This window comes from Chelonoidis abingdonii, chromosome 7 (genome assembly GCF_003597395.2).
Source record: "Chelonoidis abingdonii isolate Lonesome George chromosome 7, CheloAbing_2.0, whole genome shotgun sequence".
NCBI lineage: Eukaryota > Metazoa > Chordata > Testudines > Testudinidae > Chelonoidis > Chelonoidis abingdonii.
The window spans coordinates 87,714,346-87,739,055 of record NC_133775.1 but is presented as its reverse complement, the minus strand read 5'-3'; the positions used below and the strand labels follow the sequence as shown (position 1 = coordinate 87,739,055).

The following is a 24,710-nucleotide window of genomic DNA, read 5'->3' as shown; positions in this document are numbered from 1 at the left end:
TGTGGCAATTTTAATGAGACTCATTTATTTTTAATATTTTGTGGCCGAACTAAATGAAACAATGAAGTTGATATCAGCAGCAGGCAAATGAAAATGCTAGAGACCCACTTTGCTTTTCGACCGTTCACACTATAACGGATGGTGTGTGTCCTGAAAAGGACTCATTTAAATAAGCCACGGTGCATTTAGATTCATGAAAATGAGCAACATCTGTCAAGCAAATAAAACAGCCCCAGGGGAAATAAATCCACTTTGGGCTTGATTCGGTTCTGAGCCTAAGGCAGGATAGGTAACAGTGTTGCCACCATTCTCACCCAAAGTGGAGAGCTGCTAAAGCACTGCTTTACTATCCAGCTAGTATCCTGCTACGCTTCTGAGGCCTGCTCTTGCCTGGTCCCTGGCCTTTTGTGGGCTACATCAGTTCACTCTGCTTCCACCCCCAAATGGGTGGGTGGTTTACACTGTTCTGATGCTGCAGAGCTTTCTGATACTGAAGACCACAGTCGATTCCACAGACAGAGATGTAAATTGGGCCATTTATTGTAATCATCTACCACTTGATGGCGTTAGCAGGTAGCTTGTTGACAAGCAGATTAAAAGGCACTACACATGTCTATGCATTCGTGGAGTAAATACTTCTGTTTTTAAGTTCGTTGGGCAGGCACAGTGTCTCTCTCACTCTGTATAATAGGTGGTCCTAAACATCATGGAACCTCTGGATACATTCAGACAGGTGAGCACATCGCAGGGAATCCTCCCTCTTCCTGTTTAACAGAGAGCTGCTATTCACTGCACTGCATCCTCAAACCAGTTCTGGAGACATTCCCTCCTAATTCTCTTTGCTTCCCAGCTCAGAGGGCAGCCTGTATGGCACAGCAATTTTTCAGGTGGTGTGGTGAGAAGAAAAATCACACATTGATTCTTGAGGCTTGTAGACAGAGGACTCAATTAAGAGACTACACAGCTGTCCCCAGGTTTGCTTGAACTGGACTTGGCTGCTCTCTGCACCCTCTCCATAAACCCACACAGACCTACAAGGTATCCATTATTTTGCCCTTAACAAGTTGCCAGTGTGATGTGGTGGATAAAGTACTAGACTAGGACTCAGGAGACCTCATCTTGGCCACTGGGTGACCTTGGGCAAGTCACTGCCTCTCTGTTCCTCAGTCTCCCCATCTATAAAATGGGGACAATGATGCCAACCTCCTTTCTAAAACACTTTGAAATCTGCTGATTAAAAGTGCTATATAAAAGAGCTTGATATTATTACCTTTTTCCCGCTGTCAGGTAAGGCTCATCATGAATAACACTCTGAGTCATAAATGTATTAATTTTATTAGAGTGGAAATATTCCACATTTTGTCATCATAAAATACATGAGAAAAAAACTGGTGAATGGCACCTCATTTCCCCAAGTTCAGAGAAAATGGTCTAGATCACATGAAACCACTGCTGGGAGTGGAAAAGTCTTGATATCAAATATAGTCACCGAAGGATTCATTCTTATCCAGTGAGCAGGTCACTGAGCAATTTCACATCCCATTAACAATAACGTCAGCTATACCTAATTCCCTCCATTTATACATCACATACAAAAAAATCTATTTCTAAATGGGCTTCTACTTCCATCAGAGCAGACAATATTGTATTGGTTACAGTTATAAATGAACTACAGTTTTAGTACAAATCTAAGTGCTAGGTATGATATTCAGTCCTGCCTGACTTGTTTTAAAGTAACCACAACTTGAAGATATTAATTACAGTAGTCCTCAGAATACATTGAAAGCCAAATGAGTGTTTGCTAAATGGCTTATTAAAAAGGGGTCACACATTCTGATGTGTCATAATAAATTAGCTAAAATAATATTTTTATTATATATTATATATATATATATATATATATAAAAAGGCGGGGGCGGGGCTTGGTGAGCGTCAAAGCCACTGTCCTGGATGAAACCCGGAACATCCAGGAGTACATCAGTAAGATGGCCCCCAAAGATGAGCTGCTGAGAGAATGCCTGAGGCAGCAGCAGAACATGGGAGAAGACCCAAGCAGAAGAAGTGCCATGCAAGACAAGACCTTCATGGGACTGTCCATCGACAGTATAGCTAGGTGGCTGACATTGGAAATCCTACCGTTGGCTGTAAAGGGCTGCGACTAAAAGACAGCACTGAGGCACTTGATCATAGCAGCACAGGAACAGGCACTGAGCACCAGATCCATTGAAGCAGGGGCTCTACCAACTAGGAGGACCCAAGGTGCAGACTGTGCAGAGAGGCCTCAGAGACAGTCCAACACATAGTGGCAGGAGGTAAGATGCAGGCAGGAACCGGCATACACTGAACGGCACAACCAAGTGGCTGGAATTGTGTACAGGAACATGCACAGCGTATGGCTAAGACCCTCCCAAGACCAGATGGGGAGATTCCACAGAAGCTTGTGGAGAATAGCAGGGGCTAAGATTCTGTGGGACTTTCACGATCCAGAGGACAGGCAGGTACTGGCCAATCAACCAGACATCGTGGTAATAGACAAGGACCAGAAGACAAGCGGTGCTGAGTAGATATAGCAGTAGCCAAGTGACAGCAACATCAGAAGAAGGCAATATGAGAAGCTGGAAGTACAGGCCTGAAGAGGAACATAGAGAGATTGTGAAGGGAGGCCAAAGTGGTCCCAGTGGTTGGTAGGGCAGCACTCGGGGCCTGTGACTCTAGCTGGGTGAGTGGCTCCAACAGATCCAGGAGCAACCATCAGAGCTCTTCTGTCAGAGAGTGCAGTGCTAGGAACAGCTAAGATACTGCGCAAACCCCTCAACATCCCAGCTCTGGTAAGGACCCGAGGTGAGAAGACAACATACCACAAGGGGTGAGAGGGGAATTTAATAAATTTCTAATATATTTTATCTATTTATATATGACACATCACAATGTCGTGACCCCTTTTTAATATATATATATAATATATATATATTATATAATATATAATAATATATATATATAAAGGCTAAACAAATTTCTAAAATAGAGAGTCAGTGATTGAGTCACAAGTGCCAGGCAAGATAGGTTTAGTGCATGATTGGGTTCAGTTTAAGCCTCACGTTGTGAAGATTTTCCTGTGACATCTTGCAGCCTGACATAGTGCTAATAAATCAGTATTTCTATGAGAAACAATAGAGACATCATTCACTGCATTGCACCAGCTAGTAATGTTGGAGTCATTTCTGCTTATTCTTATTTGTTATTACTTTGAGGTATTGAAAAAGATCTAGAGATGTATTTTTTAAAAGTCGTGAAGATACACACTTCATTTTAGTCACCATTTGTTACTGCAACTATAATGTGATTAGCAGCCTTTATAGGTTGTATATCTGACATTCAAAATAATTTACTTGCCTGACTCTCAAATCTGGTATAGATTTGTATAGTTCACTATTAAAATATTTTCCATCTCTTCAGCAACTTTCATCACAAAATGATCCCAAGAATATTGATAAACATGTAGTGATGTCCACATCTATTATTGAATGCACCCAGCTCTGGGGTAGAACATGATATGTGTCTGCCAGAACACAGCAACACTTTATAAAAGCTAGGAGAATTCTAGTTAGGTTGAATTGAAATTCGGCCAGGGTTAACATATTTCTATTTCACTTTTTGGTTTAAATTAGGTAGTTTTTAAAAGTACAAGTCCTATACCTTCCCTGAAGTTCTCCAGCAAGGTGTTTTTGTTTTTGTTTGTTTGTTTGTTTTGTGATTTTATATGCACATTTTGCTGTTTATTAAAATCTTTTCTTCACTGCCCTCTACTGCCATGTAGAAGATCAACCCAGACAAAAAGGGTGAAACTGACTATCGAAGGGAAACAGTGAAACTGACTATACACATAGTATTGTTACATGCATAAAGCATACAAACTGAAAAAATACCATTTTTCTAATTTCTTTCTGTTACAGTCACCTTAGGTATCACTTGTAACAGTAGGAGATTACACATTGTGTGATTTATAAGTTGCTGGTGCCTCTTGAAAAAGCAACAAAACGTGAAAGGAGCTGGAATGGGATTTGCCGCTTTAAGGCAAGGCCTAGAGACAGTTCCCTCTTACTGTAGTTACCATTTAATCAACACACAAGGATTCAAACACCATTATTGTGAAGGGAAAATGTTCCTTGGTGGGCAACATCTTTGATTTTCATCCATATTGTGCATTTCACAGTGACTGACTGATGCTCATGTCATATTGCCCTAGTTAATCCAAGCCAACCAGCCAGTGACTCCCACTTCCCCAAAAAGACACATGAACATGGGCTATGTAAGTATTAGTGATTATATTGCACTGTTCCAGCAGGTTTGTAAATTTGTGTCTCTATCTGTCTAGAAAGCTTCACAGTTGAATATAAATAGAAACATTATCTCTCGGTTCTGTATTCCCTCTCCATGTGGGCCGCACAGCAGCAGCACAATATGTCCAGAAAAGCAGTCACATGACAAGTTCAAACACTCCCCCCTCCCCCCCAATCTTTTACAGTGTCACTGAGCTCACAGACCTCCTATGGCTTCCAGGGGTAAGTTCTTCAGCATTATCACTTGTCAGATGGCTAGTGAACGGCTCAGGAGATGCTGTCCTAGTGGGCTCAAGTAGATCTCGCCCAGGGCTGGGTCTTGCTAAGGAGTTGGCAGCAGTAGTTTCTTCCCCTGCCCACCTCCTGGTGGAAGAATTACCTTCTCCATTTAGTATCCAGTCCCTTAGGTGATTCATTTCAGGAGTGGAGAGTCCCTGGGTATCGTTATTCCCATGGGGTGTAAACGCTGCTTGGCCCAGAAACTGTGACACACGTAAATTGCTGTTGGTTCGGTCAACCTCATCGCTGGGTGATACCATAGGTGTGCTTGGGGTGGCTTGTTTTCCTGACCTCCACCTCTGGATTTCCAAGTCTCGTTGCTCTTTAGGAAGCTTATCCAGCTGCTGAGCTTTCAGAATCGGAGATGCTCTGAAGGTTCCTCGCACAGCCAACACAAGATACCTGGTGAAAGGTATAGAAGAGTACTGCATTAATAATGGACTTCACTAGTAATTTACCACAACATGACAAAAATCTAACTCTGTTCTTTCAGCTTCCACTGTTCTGCAGGTTTCTGGCAGAGAGGTGTAATGTTTCTAATGGAGGCACTTAAATACACACAGTCCTCCTATTGTACAGAGTCATTTACACTTATGATGCTATATAAATTACGATATTACAGGTTGTGCAGTCACTGCATAGGGCAAGGAAAGTCAGACCCAGATCTGGTTTCACTGAGAGAAGCACTATCAGTCAGGACACTGGGGTTATATTCTCCCATATTCAGAAAGGGGGTGGGCAGAAAGGATCTTAGTTTAACATCTCATGAGAGTCTTGGAAGTAAAAACAATCCCAGCTTGTGGGTGGCTCGGCAACCAGCGAAACGGTCTCCCTAGAGAGATGGTGCCTGTCTCTACAGTACCAGGACATATTTGAAAACCAAAGCTTCACCGTACGGACAGTTTCTGAGAAGGGTTTGGAGCATGATTTGGCCTCTGTCCATACGGCTGGCCAATATATATCCTAAACCAACTAAGAGGAAGTGCTGTTTGAAACTGTGTTAAGAAAGGATCCAGTTCCCCTCTCCCCCATGCAGGAAGGGATCTCAACTCTGAAGTTCCCCTCACACTCAGATCAGGTGCTGTGTGGAGGCAGAAGTGGGACAGGGAGATAGGGAAAGGTGCAGGGCATAGGGATTTTCACCCTCCCAGTACAATGAACAAGGGATTCTGTCCCAAGAATTTGTGGACTGTTGGAAAATTGCAGAGGCTAGGGCCAGTCAGGCAGAGCCTCCTTGCTTTTATACTGCCTCCACTGCACCCACTCTTCTTCCAGCTCCCTAGCAGTGCCTGAAAGTTGAGCAAAGTTGCATGAAACTGGGAGCTCACAAGCAGCGACATTCATATTCTATACATAACAGGAAAGCATAGTCAGTTTTTTTTGGTCGTGTGCATGGGTAGAACTACCATGCAGAGCTACTACAAAAACCCTGCACACAAGCAAGGGCAAATGGGCACGTCCTTCACTGAACACTAAATGACTTAGTAACTCCAACCTGTAGAATCAATAAATACAAGAAGTTGTGGCCACGAGGAGGAATTGAGGCTCTAGGACTTTAATCCTACCTCTTAGAGATAGTCAGGATTCTCAAAGTTGTAAACTCCAGGTGGGAAACAGGGGAGATAAGGATCAATCAGCATGCCAAGTGGAAGAAAGTCACAGAAAACTTAATTTGAGTGTGAGGCTGTACATAACAGGAAGCAGTGTTTTCGATATAACGGAGTTCTGGGGGGGGGCACTTCAAGCTGAATTTTATGTGAGCAGAGACTCCTAAAGACAATATTCTGGGATGCCTGCAAGAGGGAACAGCAATGATACAAGAACACAAATCCTTAAGGTCAGTATCCTGCTGAGGCAGCAATGATCTCAACCTTGCTGAATCCCCAAGATAGAGACATGAATTCTTAACTGTGTGTTTGATCTAGCTCTTCGTAGAAAGCTCAGGGTCAAAAATGACAACAGGAATATGGGCTTATAGGACCCCAACCATCATATAGGAACAAAACAGACAGTAAAAGACGCTGTACCCCAAAGATGTGGCCTCCACTGAAATATGAGGCACTTCATCTTTACCTTATATAGCACAGCACATAAACAGAAGTAAATCTAAAAACACATGGAAAAATAGTACTCATTGGACAGGTATTATCTGAGGAAAAAAACTTATCTAGTCTTAAATGGTCACCTTTCTGATCATTTAGACCCATATTTTATAATGTGCTTTAAAAGCAGTCTTACAGAATACAACTTTAAAGGAACTGTTTTCATAACTAGTATTTACAGTTCATGACAACCATAAACGTGAACCTGACTAGAAACAAAAAGTGAAACAAACTAGTCTTATTTCATTGTCCAAATTGAACGTAGTGCAAAAAATAAATTAGCAGCATAATTTGGGAATAGGAGATTTGTTTTTATAGACTATTTCAGTTCTAATAACCTAAGGTGTTAACAACAACACACATAAGGAAATGAAAGTATATATTTTTAGCCTGTCACCTATTAAAACAATTGCATTATCACTGAATATTTTCCAATACATCCATTATTTGGCATATAGTTGTGACCCTGCGAGCCCCTCCATACCTGCTGGCAGAGGGCACACTATACTGTAACTCACAATAGGTCTGATATACTCAGTGCCCTCAACACATCATTGACGTGATATTCATTTAACAAGTGTCATGTAATAAGAAAACCACCACCATGTGGTCATTAATCTCACCATGAAATGTATGTAACAGAGTTGTATGTGAAATTACGCATGCCCTCTCATATTCTTTTGTAATCTGTAAACAGACATAGGAGGCAAAACAGTTTCACCCCTTTTTTAACTTGTCTGACCAGTTTGATCACAGGCAGAGGACTACGCAGGTACATTTACATATAAGGTAAACAAAGCCATCAAGCAGGGGAAAAGACCACTTAATGATCACAACCACAGATGAAGTTTGTACCCCTCAGGAAGCCTTCTTGGCTCTTGAAACAGAGACAATGGACTTTGGGGTAATACATGTGGGAGCAAAGAGATATTTGAGTCATCCATCTCCTGGGAGAACAAAGAAGCCAATTCACTGTATCTACAAAAGATGGGTCCTCCTACTAAACTAGTTGGAGAATGCTGATAACTTAGTGTGAGTAATAAACCAGGGTGAGACCATTGTGCTGTGAGCATGCTGCTGGTGTCAGGGCTCCGAGTCAAAGTTGCACAACACAGAGGCAATCAGGGTTCCAAGGCAGGTGGTGAGAGAAGCCCTTTTTGGTCTGAGTGAACCCCTAAAGCATTACAATAGTAAACTAAGATTTTGGCTGTACAGAGATGTTTATATATAAAGAAGATATTATTAATGATCCGCAGTAACGCACTGCCAAATTTTAAGATGTCAATTATTTAAAGATGTAGTATAATATAGTGACATGATAGAAGTAGATATTTTTCAAGATTTTACTGCATTTGGGGACAATACAAAACTTATACCTACCCTTTACTGAACAGTGGTACAATCAATATTGCCGTACCCATAATACTGAACACTTTTATAGCAGCTTTTCACTTGAAAAATCACAAAGCACTTCACAGAAGCATGACCATGTCCATTTTATAGATGAGCAAAAGGAGGCACAAGTGACTTGTCAAAGATTAGATCATTGTATGAGCCAACGGCTGAACTGAGAATAGAAGCCAGGGCTCCACGTTGGACCAAACGTGACTCTGAGACATCTAAGGACAATATTGTTTTTATCTATACAAGGCATCATTTTCATCATCACTATTATTATTTTACCCTAATGCCCTCAAATCCCAACATTGGGAAGGAAAAAAAAAAAATCAAACGTTCAAACCTTGGTAAAAGTGCTATGACTGGTGTAATGAAGCACACTAAATAAAAGCTAGGATCTGACAGCTGATCCTCCATAAGCCAGAAGGGGCTTGTGGGTTCATTACAAACAACGCAGACAGCATTGTAGATAGCTGAGAAGGTGAAGTAAAGCAGAACACTTCCAATCATTGTGATCCAATGGAAGCATGTCTATGAACAGAAGCAGAGAACACATTAATGGCACCAAACGCTGATGCTAGATCCCATGACTTTAATTTTAGTACAGAGGAACATATAAGGATATTAAAAGGAACATACCTGTACAGATCATGTTATTGAGAACTATCACATAATGCAGTACATATATATTACAGAATAAAACATGCCCTCCTCCACATAACTCATTCAAAGGACAATAACTTGCAAGTAACAAAGACTAATCTCTAAGAGCATGGCATAAAGTCTCCTATTCTTATGCCTAACTGCAAGAATTCTGCGTTGTTCTGTCCCAAAGACCTTGTATGAGTAATTAAAGGTATTCCAGGGAGGCAATTAATCTAGGCAAATCATCCATTTTTGTTGGCTCACTGATGATACCTCGCTGCATATAAAGAAACTTATTTCCTTTGTGTGATCCAGAGTTAAAAAATCACTCAAAGACAATTGCATGGCTTTCTATAGGCCCTATCTACACTATCATATAATCATATTTAAACACACAAAAACTAAAATTGTCATCTGTACAAATCACATTTACAGACATACCCAAGTTTTCATTTCTAGAGCTTGGTGCAAGAGAATTGTGAAGAGAGAGACGGTATTGATGGGGGTTCCAAATGTGAAGACATCAATGTCAGAGTCCCTGTACATCTAGAAAATAGACAAAAATCAGATATGCATTCTGACTAGTCAAGGTTTAAGAAAACACTGGTGTTTTGTGTTGCTTTTTTTTTATTTCTTTAAAGAAGTACACCTCTACATCGATATAATGCTGTCCTCGGGAGCCAAAAAATCTTACCACATTATAGATGAAACTGCGTTATATTGAACTTGCTTTGATCCACCAGAGTGCGCAGGCTGCCCCCTCCCCCCGCCCCAAGCACTGCTTTACCATGTTATATCCAAATTTGTGTTATATCGGGTCGTGTTATATCGGGGTAGAGGTGAAGTGTTTAAATCCTTTAAGTACTTACCAAATAAGGGACAAAGAAGCAGATGAGACTCTGGTAGAAGGCATCCAACATGGCAATACTAAAAGTTGACAGCTTGTAGGTCTGTAGGAAGTGAGGGATAACCATTATCACACTGTTTCTGCTAGTTTGTACTGCATCCATTAACTCATCTTTAAGAGCCTGATCCCGCAGTTCTTATTCAGGCAAAAATCCCATAAGGGCTGTATGATCGGGCCAAATGTTGTTCTTTAAAACTCCTTTCCATGGAACAGTAAGTTTAGGGGAATGTAATGTGATTGCGCATGTTGACATTTACGCCTTTATCATGACTTTTAATGCAAGAGCTGAAGTAACAGATAGGGTCACTTGGGAGTGGCAGGCTGATGTTGTTGGAAGAGGGTAGGACCTCTTCAGAGAGTCTGTTGGCAGCAGAACTACCTTCCACACTTTGTATTCCAAGAGCTGGACTGTCAGAACATCAAAGGGAAACTAGTCTGAGTCATGGGTGCTCAGCACCACTGAAAATCATACCCCAAACTAAAAATGTGGCTGTTCCAGAAAATGGAGGAGCCCTGGCTCCTCGTGTATTCCACTGTTCTGGGACCTGAAAAGGGCAGGTCAAAATCTGCCCTCAAAAAAGATTAGAAAAGAACAGTTGAGCCCAAGCTAGGCTAAGGATTTTAAAATGACAGAGAAAAAACATGTGTGCATTTGTAATAAATAAATAAAAGATCAGCCTGGTTCTCTGAACTTGACAGGGAGGTTTGAGAAAAAGCTTAATATAATCGCTTATACATATTCCCTGATTTTTATCAATTTCTGAGTATTCAAACGAAAAATGAAAGCATCCAGGTCTGGAGAAGCAGGGACACCAAATTCTTATGGTGACAAAAGTAGTACTTTGTATATTAAAATGACTATTTCTAAACATAACAGCAGGAGCACATACATGCATTGCCAGCCTTTTGTTGATCTAAAGTCTTAAGTTTACGTGTCACTTTCTACTGCCATCTTCACTTTAAAAGCTTTTCCTTTAGAACTCCTGCTTAGGTTACAAACACTCAGACCCCATTAGAATTTAAATGAGGAGCCATGCTGTTTTTACACTCAGCTGTTACCTTTCAACTCCACTCATTTATTTCTTGCTATATCCCCCAATAATGAAAAACAAAAAAGTCTTTACAAATTCTTCCACTTCATCTTTCTTCAGGTCAGAGACATTACACCTTTCTGATGTTAAGAGAGTCTTCAGGGTTTCAATGTATAGGGCTTGATTCTCCAAAGCTGCTCTCCACTGACTTCAACGGACTTACGTTGTTTGCAGTGTTGTTCTTGATGTGTTGGCCCCAGGATGTTGGAGACATGGGGTGGGTGAAGTAATATCTTTTATTGGACCAACTTCTGTCGAAGAAGAGCTTTATGGAAGCTCCAGAGCTTGTCTCTTTCATCAGCAGACATTGATCCAGTAAAAGGTATTACCTCACCCACCTTTTGTCTTCAGTGGACTTACACAGGAGTGAAACTGGAGTGACTCAGTGGCCAGTCAGGCCCAGGAGATTTGTGACCGCACAAATCCTCCAGTTTACATGTTCCAACCCAGCCCCATCATTAGCACCAGCACCCAGCCCAGCTTCCACAACCACCTCCATTCTAAGTCCTCTCACAGGTACTTGTCATGACCCTAGTTACACAATCCTTTGGGTGGCTGTCAGTAGAAGAGAAAGAATAGGTGGATAGTGGATACCAGGAAGGGGGAAGCACGAAAAGAGTTGAGAACCACTGCTTTACCAAACAAAACAGCAGATCTCATACAGTTACTCCAGCAGCCAAGACCCACCTCTGAATTTTGCCCGCTCTTGTATAGTTCAGGCAAACTTAGGAGTGTTTCTGCAGATACATCTTTATCCAGGATTCCAAAAAGGATGGGGGGCATTGAGGTGAAAAAGAGATTGAAGAAGATCATCTGCCAGTAATCTATCATAGTGGTCCCTGAGAAGCCACAGAAGAACTGGTACCAGAAGAGCAGGCTGACGTAGCTCTGTGAGAGAAATGAACAAAAACCACCAAACGATGCATTATGAATAGACACAATCCCAACATTTCGAACTTGCAAGAAAAATTGTTTTTGGTACGTATAAATTTCATTTTACTTTGAACTCCTGAAGCCACAAAGTCACAGTTCTCCTGTGGCCTCTTCTTTGGACCTTCATCAATTGTGACGGTCTATTTGGGGCTGGTATGAGTTCCTCATTTTGCAGTGCATGGTTAATTCCAGCCAATATGTCCACCAATGGGGTTTAAATAGCATGTAGAGCTCTGAAATATCCTTCCACATCACATATCCGTTCCACCTTTAGCTACTTGATATTCCACACCACACATCCATTTCACTGAGATCTTAAACTGATAGCTTTGCATTCCTACACTTAATCAATGCAGTGTACCTTTAAGGAATATTTTGGTTTTAAATCAATGCATCACAGTGGATTTCCTTTAAGAAAACATAGCAGAGCAATTCAATTATTCAGTTCTGAACGCCAAGTTTTAAATCTTTTTACAAAATTGGTTCTGATTGTGAAATCAAAAGGTCTCTCCCCACTCCCAAATGCTAGCGAGGAGATAATGAACAACAACATTCCAGTTGAGAAAACTATTCCATGTCGCAAATAAATATCATTTAAGCTTTGAAAGCATGCCCAGACCAAAAAAGTTTTCCATTACAAATTTTAATATTGATAAGACATGATCCTTAATTAAAATGATGACTTTAAAAAAATTTAAAATATGAACACTTTGAATTCTAAGTAAATAGTCTTTCATGCCCAGAATGTATTTCAGGTCAAACAGACTTGTTTGCACAGGCTTGCTGAAAGTGTATTACTCTCAAGTTTATCCACGTTACATTATTCTTCAACACACAGCTTATTTGCATATACATTAAACTTTTAATAAAAATGCTAGATATGACCGCACCAGTGCTTGCAAGCAATTGCTATAAAATTAATAACAAAAATTCATAAGTTTCACAGGCAATTCTTGCCTAATGTAAAGCTATCTTCTAGCACTGATCTACCATTCCTTATGCAAATAGGCAGCAAATTTTATTTTGAGGCTCATGAGTGTTACTGGAAAAGTTTCTGAACTAATAAAAGTCACTAAACTGAGGTATTTCCTCTTCTGGGACAGTACTATTTTCAGCTTGTACAGTGAAATATCTAGATGTTACTGTTTCTGAAGGCTTTAGGTTAGTAGAGTAGTAAGAGTGAACTTGTGAGTAACCATGAACTGTTCAAGTGAAGAAAAAAGAATTTCAATTCAACGAACGTTAAAGAAATATGGCCTACAAGAACTGGTACTTTAAGCCAGCTTGAATAAAGTAAACTAAGGCATACAGGATCCTTTGCATCTTACCACATTTTTGTAGAAGAAGTAAATCACCATCTTTGCCAAACGAGAGTAGCACCAATGTCCATGGACCAGAAGCAGCTTCTTGAGATGTTTAAATCGAGATATTGCAAAGTCACTGGCCATCACAGCCTTAAATAAAAAAGTATTGAGATTATTTATTAAAAATTTTATTTCTCTATACAACATGATCTGATTCAAGAATGAACAATGAGGCAACCACCCACTATTGTAATGACATTTTCAGGCTGGTTAACTAACTAAAAAACCTTCTCTCAATCTTCCCAATATGAACCTGCACCCTTCTGCTTTCCCAGGATGTGCCATAAAAATGTATTAATGAGCCCAGAATGATGAGGGAGGGGGAACATCTGGGAAAAAATTAGGGCAAAAAGCAGCCCTGTACCAGAATCTTGGGGAAATTCTACAGAAGAGGTGATCAAGAAAGCAGGTGTTATTCCACCGATGGATATTCATCTGCAGATTTTTCAAGCTTAGGATAGACAGTTAGCCCCACATGATGGAAAGGGTAATGTCAGGATAGCAATAATGCCAACTTGTATCTTAATTTTAGAATAAAGGTCCTTCTATAAGTCCTTGAAGATACTCAAATCTACTTCACAAAAATAGAAAGAGGAATAAATTGAAGGGATACCTGCATGCCTTCTTGGCCAGAAATTCCAATCCCAACATCAGCTGCTTGAATCATACTCACATCATTTGCACCATCACCTTGAAGAGAAAAAAGAACGGATTTCCAGAAATATGAGAATACAGGATAAAATAATGCCAAGGTTTGGTTTGTTCAGTGTTATATGCCTGTATCTGAGAGCAACATCTCAAAGTATTGCTTATAGACAAGTATCTTTACAATAACACATTTAGGGTTGCAGGTGCCTAGCCTTGCAGTCAGGTGGACTAGGATTAGGTCAAGCAGTCAAGAAACTTGGGTCTGATACCTCCTTGCTGTGAGCCTTTGAGTCACAAACTCTTGGGATGAAATTCTGGTCCCACTGAAATCAATGGCAAAACTTCCTCTATAATACTTGCAAGCATGAAGTATTAAGCAGAGTCAGTGACCAAGGTGGTAATACATGAACTCATGTGTTTTAATGATCATATTTGTTCAAATTTCCCAAAGTACGTGCTATTGTTTATGGACTTTCTACAAAAATAAATTTACTTCATGAGGTTCAGCTTATTTACTCCATCCATCATCAAAACCAACAAGCCAAACAAAAAAAGCCTTCGAGAACAAGTTGTTCCCCTCTTCCTCCTACGGCAAAAAAACAATTTTTCCCCATCTTATCGTAACTCAAAAATGGCCTAAAACATTCAGATTCAGGCAGGTACCATGCATGGAAAAATTCAGCCCGAAGGTGTACATTTTTAAAAGTTCTGAGTGAAAGAAACAGGAGTTATAATAGTTTTAGAATGACTTCCTTCTCACACACTATCTGTATCACCTGATACCAAATATAAAGCATATTAACAATCACTGTTATGTTTTTTCTTGGTGGCACCCAAATGATCAAAAGCATGCTTTTGTAGTAATTCATTTTGTAGATTTCTTTGACTTAAATCATAAAGGATAATGTAAATTATACAGTATAACAAGCCACTTTAAAACCACAATTCTACCCATCATAATTTTGGTGGCATTTTCAAGATCTTTGACTACAAAGAATATCCCTGTGGCAAGAATATTCAAGTTTGTATGTAAACATGTAGTCTGTGAGCAAGGTAAACTAGTGAAGTGGCATAAAAACAATGGAAGTGTGGTAATATATATCTTGCTTTTACATTTTCCTTTTAAAAATGATGCAAGTCTAGAAATGTCAAAAATTATCAGACCCTTCCCTTCCTGTTAATATTTTGTTTGGTCCCTGCAGGCCTTGGTTATGTTGTAAGTTTTTAAGTCAGTTCTGCAACGATTTTAGTAGAATCGCACACACTGAAACTTGCCAATTTCACATCAACTAGTTTACTTGCAGGTTAAAAGCAAGCATGTCAGTGTCTAATGCTGCTCTGGGGATATGACCTATTTTAACAAATTGGGAAAAATCAAAGAGTAAAAGGGAGATGTTAACACAACAAGCAGAGTAATTATTATTATGATTGGTATTCCTGAACTGAAGATTTTGGAGGGAGGAAGAACTGCTGATATTCAAAGTTGCTGGGTGCCCTCATCTGATCTTTGACTTTAATGGGAGCTGTGGTTGTTCAATGGTAGCAGGCTCTTCAAGAGGAAATTTCACCTGCAAGCATATAGCTATTGCTAAGGAGAGAATATTTAGCATCATCTTTTTCCCACATGCTCATAACTCATGATGAATAGAAAAAGCATAAAAACAAAATAATCTAGAATTGCAAGAGACTAAGGCAGTTAAATACCTATGGACAGTGTGATGACTTTTAGTTGTTTCCGCACTAGTTTGGCCACCATGCTCTTCTGCAAAGGAGTGGCACGGCAGCACAAAACTGAGCGACAGTACTTGGTCAGCTCCAGAAACTTCTCTTCTAGCTTTCCTTGGAAAATGACGTTCAATGTTTTTCCATCAACTACCAGCCCAATGTCAGGACTGGAGGCCACAGAAGCTGGTAAAGATGATGATAGGCTAATGCCAAAAAAATTCGATTTTTTTCTTTCAGCATTAGAATTCTTCCTTACTTCTTCCAATGTTAAATTCAAGAGGGAGTCACAAGTTTCCTGGAGGGAGATGAGATCATTATATAATGCTTATATGTATCTTCCATTACATCACCCCCCACTAGTATGTCTACCCAGGCCAGGTGCATTAGAGGATGTCACAGAAGCATTAGGAACAATTAACAAAGGACAGCAATAGTTTACCACACTGGAGATGACATCAGTGATGTTCTTAGCTTCTCCACCCATAAAAAATATGTTGAAAACACTGACCATTTTAACAGCTATTTGCTTCCAATATGACCTTTCATTTTAAAAGAAAGTCTAGCTTTACAAAGAGAGCCTATATTTGCATATGCAATGCTAAGAATTTGGGGAAAGCAACATGGAATAATTGTTTTTAATAATAAATTGCATTGTCATAGTCTTTTCCATGCAAGGATCTTAACATTCATTCCTAACAATAACGTTAGTAATAACAACAAACATCCCTGTGAGGGACAGTGAAGTCGTGATTCATATTTCTCTTCCAGGCATGTACACATGGAATCTGACAACTCCCATGTGAGGGATGGTGAACGCATGATTCATCTCTCTCTCTCTCTCTCTCTCTCTCACACACACACACACACACACACACAGAATCTGACAGAAAAATCAAGGTCCAGATTTTTAAAAGTAGCCACTGGTTTTGAAAATTAAATAAATGTGTTGTGACACATCAAGAGCATGGCATAGCTAGGAACTTAACCCAGGTTCCAACAGCACCTGCTTCTGTGCTTTAGCCACAAAACGATACTTCCCTCATTAGTGCATTTCCCCATTTTGGACTGAATTCTTCTTTTGGAGGCACACAGTCCCTAGAGTGGCTTAAGCAGGAGCTGGATACAAACATATCCAAGAATGGATAACTTGTTCCAAATTGCCTTCCTTCCCTTAAGATTCCATAAGGGCACAGTGACAGTGTGACATACGGTGTCACCCAAAGTTCTTCTTGCTGTTAGTTTCTGTGGCACGGCATAGAATACCTGCAGAGCTAATCACTCCCCTTTTTCGCCTTCTGTCAACCTGAGTGATGATTCAGCTCTAAAATATTATTTTCATGTTATGTTGCATGAGGTGCACCCGTAGGATGCTGTAAGATTTAAATTACACTTAAGTGGGAGGTTCTGAAATCAAATGTACCTCTGATATCTAAGAGGAAGCTGCATCACTAAAATGTTCTAAAAATGTTCCTGGGGAACAGCACCTTTCTATGTGTAAACCAAGAAATATATACTGAAAATTTAAGCTATTTTTTAATTAACCCTAAAGAAACTGGCTAATTGCCTAGTGCTGGTCACGAGGGTTACATCTAATTTCTAGGGTTTTGGTGAGTCTTTGCGGGTAAGTGTATCCCGGAGAAGAAACATCTGAGACCAGTGGGAAGAATGACGGGTTGGGGCCCCTTCTTGCAGTATGTCCATCTGGTTTCATTCCCCACCATTCCTGTCAGGGAACCATAGTCCTTACTGACAGCTGCCTACTCCTGCAGCTGGGCCTCACCTCTTCCTCAGCTCAGGAGGAAGTTGATGGTGCAGAACAGTGACTGAGGGTATAGATGCCCTGTCATGGAGCCAAGAAAGATTTGATGTTGTAGCCCAAGCTGGGCAGCAAGTAGAGTAGGTAAGAAGAATAAAGTTCCCTGCCCACTTGAAGGGTGGCAGTATCAATGAGTATGGTGGACTAGAGATTTGGGGGAAGTTTTCCACCTGTATAGAAATGGGTCATGTGATTTTCAGGAGTGGGGTGGAAAACAGTGCACCCCATGGTGCCTAAAATGGAGATACCTATCTTTAGCACCCTTGTGCACATCACTGAGTATGTGTGTTTTTGTCTTTAAGGAAAAGTGAAATCACAAATACGGTAAAGGAATTTCCATTTTAAAAGCTAGAACTTTACTATAGCATGTGTCCACCACTGCCCTCTGCTGGATGGGATCAGAAGGCTCAGCTGTGTCATGAGTCGTACACTGCCAACAGTTAAAGAAGATTTTCCTTTAGTTTAACTGGTTGGGAATTGTACTTTTGGAACATGAGGATCTGAGTCATATCCCAACTGCTGCCATGTAATTCTTGGTAGTCATTGTGACAACTATGAAGTTCAAGGTAATCAAAGATTTGTTATATTTACAATTTCACCAGTAATTTTTTTTAACATTAAAAAGTTATTTTCAGACTGCTAAATATAATTAAAGCAGGGTGCAAGTTTTATTACTCCCAGTATTGGGGTTGCAGAATCACTGGTGATTTTCAGTATTACACTGAATGCCAAAAGGCCTCAATACACCCATCTGAAATCAAAAACTTCAACTTAATATACAAATGAAAAGTTTGCATGCACTAAGTGTATATCCCATCAGGTCAACCAGGGTGCTGCCCTTAGTAAAATATATACCCCTTTTCTTTAAAGCAGACATGTATCAAATCAAATTTACACACTGAAGCAGAGAACGTATTCCATGCCAGATTCTGTATCAGCTTTGCATGCTTTCTATTTCCAAAAAGAATATATTTAAAAAAAAAGACATTTGTACAGAATTCTGTTCCTGTCTAGGGAGCTGCTAGCCACAGACAAAAGGAGCTACAAAGTAGGGCATCTAACTGCTCTATAAAAGTGTCCATCACAATAAAATATTCAACACTTATTCATTGCTTTTCATATTCAAAGCATTTTACAAACCATTTAGTTAATCCGCACAACAGCTGCATGGAAGTAGGTGTGAAACTAACTTGGCAGTCACTTGGGCAGATAAACCACGTGATCCTGCCATATGCCATCACAAGCGTCACTCTTGATCCCAAGCAAAGGCTAGAGATGACTTGTTCTAGCCCACTTATGAGCTGGTCCACAATTCTGGTCAGGAGGAGGGGTAATGTTCAGGCTCTCTTTTGATTGGGTTTGGCTAGCTGAGCTAGGTCTTGGAAATGAACAGGCCTACTGAGTGGGTCTTGGGTTTTAGTGGATGGTTAGAATGCTCAGGATGTGAGAAATGAAAAGTGAGGACGTGGGTGGCAGCTGCCTCTCCCCCCTTTTAGGGCTGCCAGGGCAGCATGGCATCACATGACATCTTATTTTGTCATCTGAAGTTACGAAAAAGTTGTGGTCACTTTGCCAAACTTGCGTCTATCCTCATTGGCACCTTCCATTTGCAAGAGTTCATCTCACTCTGCTCTGGTTGTTTCAGAAGTTATAGCTCACTCCATCAATTGCTTGCTGTGGCTTCCCTTGTGGTGTACTGAAAACTGTTAAAATTAAAAGCTAACATTGTCAGAGTAAGAGGTTTCCTGGTCCTGCTTGCAAACTCACGGGCTCTAGAAGGAAGCATGCAATCTGGGTCTTGTGCAGTCAAGCCAGTGTAGAGCAAGGCGGGTTCAGTTATGACCCCCTGCTTTAAGGAGCAGCCAGCTTTGTCTCTGGTTTTCGGTTAGTGTGCGTTAGGGTTCTGGACTTTAAGAAATAAAGCAGTATTATCTTGCAACCTTCCAGAAAGAGTATTTTATGTTTTTATCTACCTTCTCTGTATGTATGCTGTGAAACATAACATCTCTGAGTAGCAGTGGCTGAGAACGATAACCCAGAAAAGTTACTTTACCCACAATTTTGCGAACTATGCCTGTGCTACTCACTGTATGAACCTCTTACTACCAGTGAATTTACAGGTAATATTTGTGCAAAAATCAATGCTAGACACACCACAAGGAGTACCTAGGAAATGATCTCATTATTTTTACAGGACCATGAGAACTATTATGAGAAGGTTAAACGGAATATGCACTGCTGACCCAGACAAAGAGGCGGTGCTAAATGTTCCCTACTAAATAATTAATTTCTTTTGAAGCCTAACTACCCTAACTCCATTAAGGAGCATGCACAACACCTAGGGTGACCAGATGTCCAGATACCATACGGACAGTCCCGATTTTTGGGTCTTTTTCTTATATAGGCTCCTATTACCCCCACCCTCATCTCGATTGCTGTCTGGTCACCCTAACTACACCTTGCTATAAGGTTTTGAAGGGAATGGAATCTACATCTGCACATTTTCCCCAAGCTGACTCATGCAGTACTTCAAAACTGTCCTCCTACAGAAATCACCAGGAGCTAAATTATCATTGCAAGTGAAAATTCCATTGCAAGGAGCAAAGCCAAACATCAACACTATTATGTGATCAAGCACTTGAACTGCAAATTATCTTTTCTCAAAAGCATAATATTCAATGCCTTCTTTTTCTTGAAAAAAAAAAGATTAAAATATAATGAATTTCCACATGAAAATAATCTCATAAAAATAATCTATAAAACCTGCTTGGACTCTGAATCATACCACATGATGTGTGATCTAAAGAGTCAAAGGCCTTTTTCCGATAGGCCTTGAGGGATTATTTTTGTTTTGACTTTTCATGAAGCATTAATACAAAATGAAGCATTTCTAAACCCCAAATCACTGAAGGAAATGGAATGCACTTCCCAGCAGGCTTTTCTCCCTTTTCTGGACGTACCTTATTTTCAGTATTAATGGTAAACACAGTGTCTTTTTGGTCCAGAAGTTTACAAGAATATGCAATATTAACTGCTGTTTCCTGCTTGTCTCCAGTCAGCACCCAGATTTGTATCCCAGCCTCCCGGAGAGCTGCAATAGTATCAGGCACTCCTTCTTGCAGCCGATCTTCAATCCCTGTTGCTCCTAGTAAAAGAAGAAGATGAGAAGTGAGTCAATTTATTTCCCTTTGAAAGCTGTGGTGAGATGGTTTAAAAAAAAAAAAAAAAAAGATATCAGGAATCTTTAATTATAAATAAATAAATAAAGATCCAGCTTGTATCAACAGCAAAGCCAATGCTACCGTCCAGTGGTTGATACAGACGTCAAAAGGCATAAAATTAAGCTTGCATTGAGGGGAAAATCTTTTTGTAGATTCCCTATATTTTTGCATTATCTCAAGCCTCACATCAGTCCTGTAGGAAATATATGGATGAATACTGAACAGTTCTAAGTGATTAACATATACAAAAATCTGCATTTAGATTGAGATTTAAAAAAAGAAACATAAAACAGCAATCAATGACTAGTGACCATTCATTTTACTTGGCACTGTAGTGACTCATTTCATTTCTTTTGAATACTTCAAAATGACAATGGACTAGCCAAGGAATATACTACATGCATTTTTTAAAAAGTATGGTATCAGTTCCCATCACAGGAACTAGAAAGGATGCAATTCTATACTGAATCTTGGCTGTTTAATTGAAAGATACTCTACTGGCAAGTCAGATGCTTCTTCCATCAAAGGAATGAGATAGGATACAACAAATTTCCTCTTTGGAAATGTGAAAACTTAGGTGAAGAAGCCAATACTTATACTGAAGTTAAATCACCATATGAAAGAGTGATAAACAGTCATCTCTTATCTCTTCCACTAGAGGCCACTTTGAAGTTGCTGTAACAGTGACACTATACATTAAAGATCAGTATTACTTAAAGCAGAAGAGGATATTTTTTCTCTGAGGAAAATTAAGTAGGAATGCATACAGAAGGTTTGTAGTTGGCAAAGGTGAGAGATTCTGACCGCTGCACTAGCTCACCTACAGCTCCATTTAGAGTACTGTTATTATCCTAATTTTTACAAACATCATTGCAGAGATTATGAAAAGCCATAACAACAACAGGCTGCTATTATATAGATCAGGATGACAAAGTACTGAACATAGGTAAATAGGTTAAACCCTGGGCTTCTTTGAAAAGCCAAGCCTAAAATAGCAAAACATTTGGACTCAAGATAGAGAGCATTAAACTACTCTCATGTTTATGAAATCATGATGCTTCGATCCTATAGGGATGGGTGCTGTATAAGTACCTAGATAGATAACTTTTTGCATGATGTAGTTTTTTCAAAGTGGAGAAGACTAACAGCAGAACACAGATAAATCATAAACCCATTGGTAAGCACGTATGTATGCAGAAAAGGCACACAAACCTTAGGTACCAACATAAAACACTGTGCACCAACGTTAGTGCTCTGGACACAGCTTATACATATAAAAATATTTGCCCTTGGAAGCTGCATCCAGCGCTAAAGTGTTTGATATTTGTACCAAAGAATTGCAACGGGCCACAGCAAGACCTTTTCATATAAATTTGTCTAAGTCATTGTTTCTTTGGTTACCAAGAACATCACTTAAAAGCAAGCAATATTTCACTCAGTAACAAGTCTTTATTTTTAGCTACCTAGCAAGGTGAGTTTGGTCTCCAGATGCTGTGCTGTGTCCATTAGCAGCTCATCTCTGTTGTCAATCGCTGCCTCTGCCTCACAACGAAAATTGGCCCATTTCCGAAAGTCATCTTCACTCAAAACCTGTGCAACAGGGATACAGGTATGCCACATATTCAGGTTTAGGTAGAGCAGTTGCTCAAACTATGTGTAGTCTGTGGCTCACCATGGCGCAACACGACCCTTTCCTGGTGGTTCACAGAACGAAACAAAACCAAGAATCAAGCAGTGGGGAAGAATTGGGGAGTTGTGAGAGGAAAGGTGCACTCTCTCAGCAAAGTAGTATGGATGCATAATGGAAAGTTAGCATGGTTCAGACTATTGTTGAGGTAGAATACTGAGTAATAGATTTTTTTAGAGAATCCTCAGCTACAATTGAAAATGCTTATGTTTTAAAAATAACTTCTTTCTTTCTATTTGAATCTTATCCTGTAAATCACAATCTTGCATCTATTACTTCAGTTTTTTGGAATAAAATATTTTGATGCAACAGTTTCTGCATTATGTCTTCCCCACTGAACCTAAGAAGAGCTCACCTTGATCTAAACTGGTGAAATAGAGCAGCAATATTTTGGATCCCAGAGTGGTAATTACTACCCCAGAGTCCATTTGCAACATATCACATCACCTTTAACCCTGCTCATCTGAAAGCTTCATGGACAAGTAGCAATGAGGAAAAACAGATTTGCCTTCTCAGTTTGCATAAAATGGGATAGACAGCTGCTGTCACATCTTTAAGAGAGGCAAGGCCTGGAAAGACAACAGGTCCCAGTGCTGCTCAACAAGGATCAAGATAGAGAACTGCATGCTCGGACATGTTGTTTCTGAAGGTTGGACTCCAGACTTCCATGGGTGGATTTTACCTATAGGCTGAACTTTCATCACCACTGCATTAAAACCCTCAGGATAAAGCACAACTGCTCCAAATTGAGTACAAGATGTTCAAAAGCTGAATGCCAAATACAATTTAAAAGAACAGCTATTAATTTGTGATTCTGTTTGATCTTGCCTGGAATCACTAACTAAGAATAGATAGGGTAGTCACAGAGACAGATATTGCTGACCAGTGACCCATCTAGATAAAAGATCTTGTCTCTGACAGTGACCAAATACTTCAGAAAAAAGTGTAAAATCAATTTGTCTGTAGGAAAAGTTCCCTTCTAATCCCAGGCAGTTTGGGTTTGGCTTGTGACTTTATGCATAAGTGTTTATAATTCTCACATTTCACAAGTCATAAATCTGTTCACAGGTACAGGACATTGTTAACAAATAGCATTAGTCCAAATACTTCTTACCTTCTTAGCTATGCACAGGGTTCGCAGGCCATATCGTGCATACCAGTCCAGGTGTTTCTGTGTTTTAGCATGTATTCTTCTCAGCTTCCTCCCCATATTAATGTCAGCTGTGAAAAATAAGCAGTCAGCTACTTATTTCTAGGACAGAGCATTCCATACCCAACAGCCAAAATAATAATAATAATAAATAGGCAACACAGGAGCTGGTGTACTAACAGAACAGCAATCCCTTGCAAAGCCCGTTAATATTAATTTGTGTTCCATAACCTCACAAGCATATGCTCAAGGATGGCATTTCTTGGTCTTCTTTATGTCACTGCTCCATTGCTGCCAAGTTAAAATACACTGGTCGGGGTTGTATGACAATATTATTGCGGCGTATACCATCCAGTTAGTTTAGACTGCCTGGGAATCCTAATTAGCCTTTTCCATATTTCAAGCACTCTTCGGGTTAAATAAATACCTTTATTTTGATCTGCAGCAACACTACTATACTAAGGGACTTATTCCTGTATAATCCTAAAGCTTGGATATAATATTGTATGCAGGAAGAAGTAATGTAAACTTCCAGTACTTATTAACAGACAACATAACCATAATAGTTCACTAGCTGGTGCACTAATTACCTTTGGCAGGGTCTTCCAGTAAATCCATTATGACAGAGTCAGCTCCCTTGGTGTAGACAATTATCTCATTGGTAAAGGGGTGCCTCACCACCACAGACATCCTTTTCCTGACTGAGTCAAAACCCAAGGTGCAGAGTATGTCAAAGGTCAGGAGGGTACCTTGTGGCAACCTCACAGTTACCTGCTCAGGGGTCCTGGACATTAAAGTGAAACTGTAAGCCCGGGCAGCATGGACAAGGGCTGCCTCATCTGGGCTCTCAGCCTCGTAACAAAATTCTAGCTGCAAATGGGCTTGACTAACAGACCCAAACACCTCATCCAGGGAAGCACCTCCCATCTCTGTGCTGACTTTCCTGGGCATTGCATCTGCTCTATCATCAGCATCGTAGTCCCCATCTGTTGTGTTGGAGCAAGTGTGGGTGGAAATGTCATCTTTGTTATAGGAGTTTGTGGCAGCTGGATTCTCTTTAATGTTCTTTGCATTAACACTTGCTTCTAGGTCTGAACTGGACTGAGTCAATGAGAAAGATTGACCAAGGTTTGCTAATTTTAGCCGTTGGAGCAGCTGGTGAATCCTCTCCAAGGAGATCCCTGATGGTTTCATCAGTGGAGGTGCTGTAACCTTGAAACATGAGAAGACATTGGGAACATTACACCTGAAATAAAACAAGGTGAGCCACAAGAACGTTTGCAAATTCCCAGTGCAGTGCTGTGCATCAAAGTAATGATTTTTTAAAAAATATGTGGCTGTCCTTTTTCTAACTAATTATGTCAAGGGATTTTCAGGACAACAGTTAAGTTGGCTTCTAGATTC

General features: G+C 40.0%; 1 protein-coding gene across 2 annotated transcripts in view; it reads right to left on the bottom strand.

The window, feature by feature from the left end:
- Window positions 1-2,987: 2,987 nt before the first annotated feature.
- The window catches only part of ATP10B (ATPase phospholipid transporting 10B (putative)), a 71,174-nt gene continuing 49,451 nt past the window's right edge, over window positions 2,988-24,710 (bottom strand). For both annotated transcript variants that reach the window (XM_032794353.1, XM_032794352.2), the window contains 12 exons: window positions 23,897-24,518; window positions 23,271-23,377; window positions 21,933-22,059; window positions 20,209-20,393; window positions 15,412-15,727; window positions 13,673-13,749; window positions 13,024-13,149; window positions 11,450-11,650; window positions 9,634-9,714; window positions 9,206-9,310; window positions 8,463-8,650; window positions 2,988-5,021 (listed from right to left, as the gene is read on the bottom strand). In XM_032794353.1, the coding sequence (XP_032650244.1) occupies window positions 4,520-5,021; window positions 8,463-8,650; window positions 9,206-9,310; window positions 9,634-9,714; window positions 11,450-11,650; window positions 13,024-13,149; window positions 13,673-13,749; window positions 15,412-15,727; window positions 20,209-20,393; window positions 21,933-22,059; window positions 23,271-23,377; window positions 23,897-24,518 (2,637 nt within the window). In that variant the 3' untranslated portion in view covers window positions 2,988-4,519. The remainder of the gene's footprint in view (window positions 5,022-8,462; window positions 8,651-9,205; window positions 9,311-9,633; window positions 9,715-11,449; window positions 11,651-13,023; window positions 13,150-13,672; window positions 13,750-15,411; window positions 15,728-20,208; window positions 20,394-21,932; window positions 22,060-23,270; window positions 23,378-23,896; window positions 24,519-24,710) is intronic.